Consider the following 11,732-nt stretch of genomic DNA (forward strand, 5'->3'; position numbering starts at 1 on the left):
ACTTTCAAATGAGATTCCATCGACCATGGACTTTAGGATGAGTTGGATCAATTAATTTATCAATACAGTGTATTCTAACTGTATATTCTCCAGTCACCAAATACGTTTATCAGGACAGTGTCGATATTTACTTCTAACTGAAAACAACAATTTCATTATTTTCTTTTAATACCATTGGTGTATGTATATAGTTACATAGGTTTTTAGTTTTATGGAATGGAGATGAAAGTTGTAGGTTTGTTTTTTCTTGTGGTATCATAGTGAAATATTCATAGAATCCAATTCATAGTGCGCAGAAAGCATAAACAAGATGTACCGAAGTTCAAACTGATATACTATCATTAGAATACCAAAAACTCCCAGAATTTGTTGTCTCAACAGAAAATAGAAAACACGTGCATAATATAATTAAAATAGAAACCAACATAATGAAAATGTGCCATAGAAATATTTATCTTACACTAAAGATAACTTAAACCTTAAAACTAGATAATAAAATGATAAATTGAAGAAGCTATGCTCATAAATCTTGAGAGCGAAAACGTTAAACTTAGGCAACAAATACCTAATTCTTTATTCCTCTGATCGGAATGATATTTTTCTTGTAAAGTACTATTTGAGAACGGAATTCTGCTGCTTTTGCACCAATGTTCTCCATTACTCCGGTAGTTAAATCAAGACAAGCAAGTTCACCATCATCTTTTCTCAAAAATATATCACCCTTCTTCCCTGTTCCGATAGGATGGTCGATGCCAGACATAGGTCCAACATCGAAAAGCTTAATCCATGATTCATTGACACCAGGTTCTCCCAAAACTGATATTGATATGTGGAATGAAGGACTGGTCTTTTCATAAGTTACGATCATAGCAACAAAACCATTTAACATTGTCAAGTGTCTATCAAACCGTTTTAAAGCGTGTAAATCAAAGGGAAAGAGAGTGGTAACAGGCACCTCATTGGCCAGGTTAAAAGACACCACAAATGTTTCACTTGGTATTCCCATTAGATATGTGTTTCCCCACCAATGGCAAACCCCATTTAAATACACCATAGAACCTTCCGAAGTCAAATAACGTTGCCGCATATCAACATAAAGTTTCTTCCAACGGTTACTCTGTAGACTATATATTTCCCAATAGGGGCCGGGTGGTGCAACACTATAACAATCATCTCCAATATAAACAACATACTGAAGGACTTTATAATCATCTCTAACATGATCATAACCAAATCCATGAATATTAAAATGAGTTTCTAATCCATAAGACAAGCGAGCCTTATTTTGAGGAATAATTTTTACTTCCCCAGTAGCCGGATTCCATAACGCATTAGTTAACCCACGGTTATTATCACAGATGCAAAGAGTGCCATTAATACCGGAACTTAAAATACTTACGGTCTGATAATAGCCACGGTTTCCGTCAAAAGGATGTGGCAACTTGATTTGAAGTTTGTTCTCATATCTCTCACCAAAAAGCAAATACAACTTCCATTGATTCACAGTACTATCAAAATAGTTTAGAAGGAGACATGCTTCATCATACAGTGAATGATGTTTGGAAACAATATTTTTGTAAAACATGTTGATGAAATAAGGGTTTTCAAATAAAGTAGACCAAGATTTGCCTAAACAAGTAAACCTATTCACAGATTTCAAAGGTAGTTTTGAAAAAATAGAAAAGACGATATCATCAGGAACATGGTTACTAACCTTTTGGTTTGTTGCAGCCATAGTTTTCTCAAAAGCAAATGGAAGGAACGTGAAGGCTGTGATGTGAGAGAGGCAGATTGATGCGGTTAAGGAGTCGTATTTATATCCGTATGTTACTGCGTTTTAATCTTAAACCTAATCACCTAGAAATACGTTAATCTAATCTTTTCAATAAACAATGAAAATTTTCCTTCAAAAAAATAAAAATAAATAAACAATGAAATTTTCTCTAACAATTTTTTTTTCTTTCCTGAATTTAATTATTCACAAAATCAAGGAAATAATAATAATTTGTTAAAAAAATAAAATATTCACAATTTTTTATTTTTAACTTGTGTTTAGACGGTATGTCCCATCTTGTTAAATGACATCAACAAAATCAAGTGAGTGTCTAGAATTCAAACTCTTATCTAAATATAATATTTGTTTTTGAAGGAATATTTATATTATTTTTTGACAGAAAGATCAGTTAATTAGTGATCAAATTCAAATGAAGTGGAAGTAAATATGACGGTTGATTTTCCTTTAAAAAAATTATATGACGGTTGATTTTAGTAAAAAGGATATGACCGTTAATTGAGAGAGAAAAGAGTAATCAGCAATTAATTGTGATAATGGTGATTGAATGTCTCGATGTAGTGGTTGTACCTGCATTTGATTATAATTAAAGAAAATTAAATAGAAAAACGAAAAATTGAATGTGGTGATTGCATTTGCACCATCTTTTAATTGCGATAGGTGTACTCAAGTGCAATTCAGAATGCCTAATTGCTAGAGAGACGACTTTGAACAATTTTTTTTAAGAGAAAACAAACTTATAATATTTCATTGATCAAAGTATTTTTAATACAATCTGGTATTTTAAATAGAACTTGGAGACTAGTTGACAATAAGGCCGCTTGACGAGGACCAATATGTTATCTTTCTTTAGTGAATCTTGTTTGTAATAAATAGTTTAGTTTTAAAATTTAGATTACTTTTAATTTGGAGTTGTACAATGCTCCTTGTTTTTCTAGTTCCTTATTGGGCCTTATAGGTGATGGCCAATGAGTAGGTATAAATAACAACTTTGATATTATTTTGAAGGAGGTTAATACAATTTGATATTTTCAATCTTTGATTGAAGGGAGAGTTAGAATTGCTCTTCTAGGTTCTTGGATGAACCAAATCTAGATCCTTATCAAGAGCATCTTATTCTTGTGGCGGATCCGCGATTCGATCTTATCGTTCATCTTGAATGTGGCGATCATTCTTCCCACTTCTCATCTAATTCCATTTGTATGTTTTCTTTCTATTCCTAGTTTGGTCAATTTTCTTAGATTTTCTACCATTTTCCTTCATTTTCTATCTCAATTCAAGAAATTTACACTTAGGTCAAAGATCCTTGTATGGTGAATCCTTGTTGGATCCACATCAAGTGGTAGCATGAGCCTTTACCTAGTGTGAACTGTTCTTGATTCGGAAGGAAGAGAAAATCAAATTTTCCCCAATTTTTTTTTCTCTCGCATTTTCTTTCTTCAATTTCGTTTTGATTTCAGTGTTGTTACTGAACATGTTCGTTGAATTCGATTTACTTTCTTCAATTTTTGTTTGATTTCGTGCTTTACTCGTTTTGATCAATTGTTATCGTCGATTTCCTGAATCGCGAATGTTTGAAGTGAAATTCTCACACAATTTGTTCTTTTCCTATCTGAAATTTGCAGTTATAAAAAATTCTATCAAATAAAAAGGCATACTTAAAGGAAGTTTTTCTCTCTCTAAAAGAAATTTTCTCTGACCTCTCTCTAAGAAGCCAAACCTCAGCCTCCCTCCTTTCCAAACCCTTGCCTTTCACGATGTAGTTAGTGGTGGTGGTGGTGCGACGGTGGTTCGACCACCCGCATCACCTAGTGTCGTTGTCCTCACGACGGAGCACTGGTTTCTTAACCCCTTTCAACGGCGTCCTTCTTGGTGTTTGTTGCGTCCGCGGTTTTGCCGTTTCTTGATGGGTTTCTGTGTGGCTGCTTAGATTCGGCGTAGGTTTGTTCTTCCCTTAGGTTTGTGGATGTTGCTGCTTCGTTTAGGTTGCTCTCCTCTCCTCCTTCCTTGGTGATTAAACTGATTCTTGTTTGGTTCAGTTGCGGTGTCGCTGTGTTTTGTTGTGGGGTTGTTGTTTTGTTGTTTGGGTGGTCTGATTTATTGCCGGTTCTCACGTGTGATTTCTGTTTTGTGGGTGTTTTGTCTGTTCGTGGGGCTGTGTTTTGCGCCACCGCCCTCTTTGGGTGTCACCGATTATTTGTTCTGTTGTGTTTGCTCGTGCCGTTTGTGTCGTTTTGTGTTTGTTTCGGCTATCTTTTTTCTGATGTTGTCGTTTGATCCCTGAGGTTTCTTGGGTTCTCGTGGTGTTTGGTTGTGTTGTGCTCTCTTGATGGATCTTGTCTCACATGGTTCACCGAGGGGTTTTGGTGTCCGTCGCTGTTTTGTGTTTTTTGGATGTTGCTCGAAAGAGTTTGGTGCATTGACGCTCCGTGTTGGCGGTAGTAGTCATTATGTACCTTAAGATTTGTTGGGTATTTTTGGGTTGTGATGGTGGGTCCTTATCGCTTTTTGGTTTGGTTGATGTTTACTCTGGCGACAAACGCCTTCTTCTTGTCACTAGTGGCCACCTTTTTTCGATCTGCGTTGTGTTTCCGCTTCAGGGCGACGTCGCTGCCTGTGTTTTGTTGTTTGGTTTCATCTTCCTCTTGATTTGTGATTTGTGTGGCTGCTTGTTTCTTGATGAGGTGGTTTGATGACATAGTTAATGTCTATGTCACTAGTTTGTGGGTAAATTTTTTTTGGTTGTTTCTTTGGATTGCTGTTGGATGTTGCTGCTTTCCTTGGAGACTTTAAGCCTTGTTGTCTTGCTCTTGTGCTTGTTGATCCTTTTGGTCGTTCTAGTTTTAGTTTCGTATTGTTTTTGTTCTGTACTGTTGGTTTTGGTGTTTATGTTGATGTACTGTTTTGGGTGGCATCAAACTTCCCCTTTTTGGTGGTTTGGTGTCGTTTTAACCCGATAGGTGGTGTTGCAATGGTGGTGCTGGTGATGGTGATGTAGGGGTGGTGGTGTTTCAGTAATAAGGAGTGGTTGGTGTTGCTTAGGTGAAGAGGTGGAAGGCTTTTTGTGGTGGTTGTTGTGGCTGATCCCTTTTAGAGGTCACCTCTGTTTATTCGGTCAATATCAGTTGTCGCTAATCTTGTTTGTTTGAATTTTGGGTTGCTTAGGTGTTTAAGGTGCGTTCAGGGTGTGTGTTCTTCGAGTTGAGCTTTTTTTCCTTTTTGATTGATGTTTGCACCACTGTAATTCATGTTGTCTATTTTCATATTGTATGCTGGATTCTGGCGGGCCGATTAATTTCGCTTCGAGATCGGGAGTTAGTGTCTAGCTGCTTTCATGTTTGGCGGACTACGGTTTTCTCTGGTGGACTGGGGGTTAGGGGTGCCCATCTGGATTGGTCCTGAAGTCTGGTGGGCCGATCGCTTTTGATTCAAGATCGAGAGTCAGTGTTTCGGTTCAAGTTTGGTCTTGGGTTGTTTTGGTGTTCTTTCGGTGGACCAGAGGTTGAGAGGTGGTGGAAACTGATTGATCTATGGAATAGTGGCTCAACTTAGGCATTGAGGACAATGTGTTTCATTTAGAGGGGTGTTATTCTGGGATGAGTAGTGGCGACGAGTGGTTATGAATATCGTTCTTCAGTGGTAGTTTCGTGAAGGAGTTTGTATTAGGTGGTGGTTTATTTTGATGGGCGTTGTCCTCATGGGTGTTGAAGGTAGGGTTGAGCTAGGTGTTGGGTGGTTTTGTATGGAGTTTATTTTCGGGTGTTCCACCTATATACGACGCCTTTAGTTTGTATTATCTGAATCATCGATCTTTGTTCGTCTTGAGCAGAATCTGGTTTTTAAATAAAATTTTATGTTTCAAAAAAAAAAAAAAAATTCTATCAAAGTTGCGAAAATCTCTCCTCTTGAACTTGATTCTTGTTGCTTGTTGTGTGAAATCGTTGTTATGATGATGTTTGAATTGCAATTTCGTGCAATGTGCTACAATTTTCTGTCAAAATCGATGCAGTTTAATTGAATTTTATGTTGAATGTTGCTGGAAATTTTTCCAGAAATTCATCAGGTTCATAACCACATTTTTCACTTTTCAGTGTTTGATCCAAATTTGTGTAGAATTTTTTTGTTTTGGTGTTATTTCGTCATACATTACTCAAATTTGGAAATTCAAAAGCCAAAGTAGCTTAGAAAAATTAGAGGAATCCAAATACACAAAAAGAATTGCAGATAGCAAAAAAAAAAAAGTACTACAGCACAAAAAAAAAATTGCTGATAAAAAAAAAAATTAATTACTACTGCACAAAAAACAAAAAGGTTGCAGATAGAAAAAAATAAATAAAGAATCACTACTGCAGAAAAAAAAAATTGCAGATAGAGAAAAAAAATAGCTACTAAAATTTCCAGAATTTGAATTTTCCGTCATCATTCAAATATACACAATTTATCATTGTTTTCACATACTTTTACTACAGAGATTCATTGCTTATATTACATTAAATTGGTCATTTTCTTTCAAAGCTTTGATATTGTGTCTTAATTTTTTTTTCTCATCTTCTCCATGTGTCTTCTTTGGCATTCCTATTTGAGTTTCTTACTTATCTTCAAATTTCCATTGGTTTTGTCTTAGAGTTTCTTGAGCTTATTCTTGGCCTCTTGAATGATATTTTCTTATTGTTGCTCTTCCACACTTGTAAGATGTTTACAACAAGCTTGATTGGGCATGATTTGGTCTTGTAAGAATCATATGATCGATCAATTAGGGAGTGGTAAAAGGCAAGAGAGTTTACATTACACAAAAGCCTTGTTGAGGCCCAATCACGAGTGAATCTTATCGAGTGTAAACACTTAGCGAGTGGTGAGGCCCAATCGTTTTTACTAACATTTTTTTTTTGCTCTTTATTTCTTTGTTTTCTTGTTTGTTTTGGTTGATATTTTCAGATATGGATAGCGGTGACTCCCCACCTCTATCACCAAGGACGAATTCTCTCATGACAAAAATGACTAGAATGATGAATACTCAAATGAATGCTTTGAGGCAGGAGTTGGTACATGCTAGGCCACATGGAAGGCCTCATGATGAGGAAAGGGATGAGGAAACTGAGAGTGTACCAAGGCCTAGAAGACATGAAACCCATGGCAGGCCTCGGAGACATCACAATGATGATCCAAGAAGGTACAATGATGATGGCAGAAGGCACCATAGAGGTAATGGTACATACGAGGGAGGTAAAATTAAATTTCCTTCTTCTCATGGTAAGAGTGATCCTGATTCATACTTAGATTGGGAATTAAAAATTGATCAATTGTTTGATGTTCATGAGATAGCTGATCATAGGAAAGTTAAATTGGCTACACTTGAATTTAAAGATTATGCTTTGCTTTGGTGGGATCAAAATGTGAAAGATAGAAGAAGATGTGGTGCTAGGGAACTTGATAATTGGGAGGAACTGAAAGGAATTTTGAGGAAGAGGTATGTTCCATCCCATTACCATAGAGAGCTACATCAAAAGTTACAGAGATTAAAGCAAGGTTTAAAAAATGAAGAAGACTATTACAAAGACTTTGAAACATTGAAGATTCGGTCTAATACAAGAGAAGATGAGGATGCTACCATAGCTAGGTTCTTAAATGGACTAAACTATGATATCAGAGATGTAGTCGAATTACATCACTTCATGGATATTGAAGAACTTGTTCACCAATCCTCAAAGGTGGAACAATAATTGAAAAGAAAGAGCACTTATAAAAAACATTCCTCAAACAAAGACTCCTCGCATTGGAAGGACAAGCACAAGAAGGAAGAATTATCCACATTGACTTCTGCCAAAGAAGGTAAGTCTTCTAAATATAAAGACCCCCCCTCCTAATTCTTCTCATTCATCAATTAAATGTTTCAAATCCTTAGGAAGAGGTCACATAGCATCAAATTGCCCTAATAAAAGGTCTATGATTTCATTAGGCAAAGATTTGTATGAAACCGCTTCCGATCTTCATCTCATTCTTCTTCACATTCATCTTCAAGTGACAATGAAATTGAATATGAAGTAGCTCCTATTGAAGGAGATTTGCTTATGGTTAGAAGACTCCTTGGAGTCCATATTAAGGATAATGATAATTCTCAAAGGGAAAACATTTTTCATACTAGATGCCTAGTTAATGGAAAAACTTGCTCTTTGATAATTGATAGTGGTAGTTGTACAAATGTGGCTAGCACTAGATTAGTCACAAAACTTGGTTTGAAAACAACCGCACATCCGCGACCATATAGGCTTCGATGGCTAAAGGAAACTGTGGAACTTTTAGTAGATAAACATGTTTTAGTTAATTTGAGCATAGGCAAATATAATGATGAGATATTGTGTGATGTAGTGCCTATGGAAGTCGGCCACATCTTGTTGGGGCGGCCTTGACAATTTGATAGAAATGTTTTTCATGATGGAAAAGCCAACACTTTCACTTTTGTGCATAAAAAGCATAAAGTAACTCTTTTACCTCTTAGTCCGAAAGAAATTTGTCATGATCAAATGACTTTGAAATTAAAAAGGGAAACAGAGATTAAAGAACAAAGATGCAGATCCATCATGCATGCTAATGAATCAAGTAGTCATGACTCCATCCCTAGAGGTGAAAGCTTGTTTATTAGAGATCATTTGGTTGGGAAAACATTATTGATTGGTAAATCTCCATATGTTTCTCCTGCTGATTTATGTGTGACTACTGAATCTAATGCCTTGCCTAGTTCTATTGTTTGTCTCTTCAATGAATTTGTAGATGGTGTTTCCTTCTACAAGATGTTTAGGGGAAATGGAGCCTATGATTTGGAGTTATGTGATATTGTTCACAATGAAGCCCCCTTAGCATTTCCTGACATGCAAAAGAGTGATTTTCAAAGAAAATCTCTTGGTTTAGTTCCCTGTTTGAAACTCTCTAATTTTTCTCTTGCAAATCATTTTCTTCACTTTGTTAGGTTATGTTTTTATTCTATTTTGCTTGGGTTTATTAGTTCATTTGTTGAGAGGCTTGACTTGTACTGTTCCCTTCGGTTACTTTTCCATAAGGACATACTGCATGATTTTAGTACTTCACAACATGTATATGATCCATATTATAAACCACATACATCATTAATTGAATGAATCTAAAAAGTAAAATTTATTTATATTTAAAAATGAATGAAGTATATGATAAAGAAGAAACATTGACATGTACATGTGTGAGAAAAAGGACTTACTCTCGCTGCTTACGATAAGAATTAGAGAAAGCAAGATGATCAAAGAATAAACAATTTTAATAATTTTAGCCATATTTTGTCTCTTTGATTACATGTACCAAGCAAATCATTATTTGATCCCTTTATAAGTAGAACATCCCATCCTATGTTAATAATTAAATTGTTAGTACAACTTACGAAGTTTCCAAAAAACATTCATATAATAAATATTATTATTTTTTGACATGATATTAAAAATACTAATATTAAATGTCTCTTGGGTAAAATATTCTGTTAAATTTATCTCTAAAGCTCACGCAATTGGTTACTTGAATTTAGTAACCATCTTGTTTAATTTTTTATTTTTTTGAGGGAATCTTGTTTAAATTTTATTATAATGTTTAAATTTATATATATATATATATATATTGTTGTTGGAACAAAAAAAATGAGTTTAAACAATGCCACTAAAATTTGATGATAACAAAGTATTAAAAGTTTAATTAGAAATGTTAGTATTTGTTCAAGTGTGCAGTAAAATTTATTATATCTTAATCAAAGTATTGGTTTGAAAGAACAAATTGAAGAGCAAAGTTTTTCAAGAGAAGCTAGTTGTAAGTCAGAATCTAAAAGAAGTTAGATTCTGAAGACTACCCAAAACCTGGAAGAAGTCAGGCTCTAAAGATCAACCAGAAGTCGAACTGCAAACTCTGGAAAGATGAAGACCAAAGGAGCAAAAGCATTGGATGTCAAATTTTAATGGTTATGACGATCAAGCACAATGGTTTTGGAAATGTCAGAAGATCAATGGATGTCACTTTCAGTGAAGGTACTGATGAGTCATTAATTAGTTATTTTAATATAATATTTGGTTTCGTTTTATTTAGATTTAAGTTTATTTTATTTAAATATTATTTCCTTTTAGAACTATTTTACTTCAATTGCATATTATTATATTTCAGGAACGAATGTTTGATAGATTGAGTCTTGGAGCAAAAGAAAGAGGATTAGGAGCTGATTCGGGTGATAAATACGAAGATTGAAGACAAAAATATATTCTCCCCAAGTCAGAAGCTTGGCACGACCAGTGCCACCAGCAGGCACGGTCGTGCCACCTCCCAGGCCCTCTTTTGCTACTTTTGCTTCATAAACTAGCTACCTGTTTAGACCAAAAAGTCCGTGGTTTCTTGTGGAACGTTCTAGTGAATAGTTGCTTAGGTTTTAAGTCGACAATAAGACTATAAATAGAGTAGCTAGCTATCATAACAATTCATCTTTTATTCTTGGAATTCAATAAGTGACAATTGTCTTTCTTAATAAAAGTTCTTTCTTTATTTCTTTATTTCCTTGTTATTTTACTTTATGCTTTTCTTCTTCTTTTTCTCCATGTCTACGATGAACATGAGTGAGTAAACTTCTCTTGTTTTTGGATTGTTGGATAAGTCTAATGACATAATCCTAATCAAACCAAGTTTTAACCCTAATCTTATGTAACCCTATTTTCTAATCTAAATTCACCGTTTTAACAAGAATTAACCATTATCAAACTGTAGAAGCGAAAGTGGAGGGTTTGATAATTGTTAATTCATCATCTCAAATATCAATTCATAAAACAAAAGCATAGTAAATTTAGAACAAGTGAATTTAGACAAGGATTGCATAGGCAGCGAAATAGTCTTTGCAATTCTTGAGACATATGATGTTTTAAACTTTAAAGCTTCTTCTAGTAATCAAATCAGCGAAATAGGTTTGATTTCTAGAAGAACACTCTCACTAGGACCAAAGGAAAAGTGAGAGGCTAAAGAGAAGTCGGTCTTTAGAAATTAGGTCTAACATAAGGTTCTAGGTTTAAGGTTTTAGTTTGTGAAGGATTTGTCGTCATGATGAGCCAATAATCTCAAGGCTCTTTTTATTATTATATTTTCTTTCAACCAATTGAAAACCCCAACTTTGCAACTTAATCTCTTCTAATCATCAACTAAAGTTAATTGAATTGAACAACTCTCTGTCGGAACGATACTCTATTTTTACTACTTCGGTATAACCGTGCACTTGCGATTTTATCCCATCAGGTACAAAGAAGGACAACAATGTATGACCACTGCTCCACTACCTCCAACATTCCCATGTGCATTGTACGAAGCTACAACTGTGTCTCCATTGAAAAAGAACGTTTAATTCCTTATACATGAAAGGATTCAAATCCATTCCTTCATAGGACATTAACCAAATCAAGCAACAAATCAATGATGAATGATCGAACTTCTCAAATGACTCTTTGATGCGTTGACACTCTTCAACGTCTCTTTTCAATCTATATATAAAGGATTGAAGACTTGAAGATAGATCAAGACTCTGCAATATTTTTACAAGTGCCAAAACTCTGTCAAATTCATTATGGATGAGACACTTAGAATTTCTTATAAACATTAATATCTTATAAATTCTTAAATCTAGAGTCTGAACTGTTTTATATTTGTGATCACCTCTGATTGTATATCAAATGTTCAACCAAACAATATTCTTTGTAATCTTTGTTTGTTAAAAGTATCTTGCTTGTGTGCTTGATCAATTGTAATCTTTCTTATTACTCCTTCCGTTCCTTTTTAAGTGTCTTTTTAGGGTGAATTTTTCGTTCCTATTTAACTGTCGTTTTGGTATTTTAAGGGTATGATTTGTCAATTATACCTTTTGTTTATTACTTTTATATTTTTCAATAAAACTAATTAATGC

General features: G+C 34.6%; 1 protein-coding gene across 2 annotated transcripts; it reads right to left on the minus strand.

The window, feature by feature from the left end:
• Positions 1-385: 385 nt before the first annotated feature.
• LOC11424740 (F-box/kelch-repeat protein At3g06240) lies at positions 386-9,116 on the minus strand. 2 transcript variants are annotated; one of them, XM_003596051.3, is made up of 3 exons: positions 9,021-9,116; positions 2,282-2,362; positions 386-1,777 (listed from the first exon to the last, which is right to left on the minus strand). In XM_003596051.3, the coding sequence occupies exon 3, from the start codon at positions 1,733-1,735 to the stop codon at positions 566-568; it is 1,170 nt and encodes a 389-aa protein (XP_003596099.1). In that variant the 5' UTR covers positions 1,736-1,777; positions 2,282-2,362; positions 9,021-9,116; the 3' UTR covers positions 386-565. The 2 variants fall into 2 exon arrangements, with proteins under 2 accessions (XP_003596099.1, XP_024631681.1); XM_024775913.2 differs by lacking the exon at positions 2,282-2,362 and having other exon boundaries at positions 386-1,849; positions 9,021-9,077.
• Positions 9,117-11,732: the final 2,616 nt, after the last annotated feature.

Source organism: Medicago truncatula, chromosome 2, assembly GCF_003473485.1.
Source record: "Medicago truncatula cultivar Jemalong A17 chromosome 2, MtrunA17r5.0-ANR, whole genome shotgun sequence".
Classification (NCBI taxonomy): Eukaryota; Viridiplantae; Streptophyta; class Magnoliopsida; order Fabales; family Fabaceae; genus Medicago; species Medicago truncatula.

Bases quoted from the DNA above. Each gene is read 5' to 3' on its own strand.
- LOC11424740 (XM_003596051.3), bottom strand. From the start codon at position 1,735: ATGGCTGCAACAAACCAAAAGGTTAGTAACCATGTTCCTGATGATATC.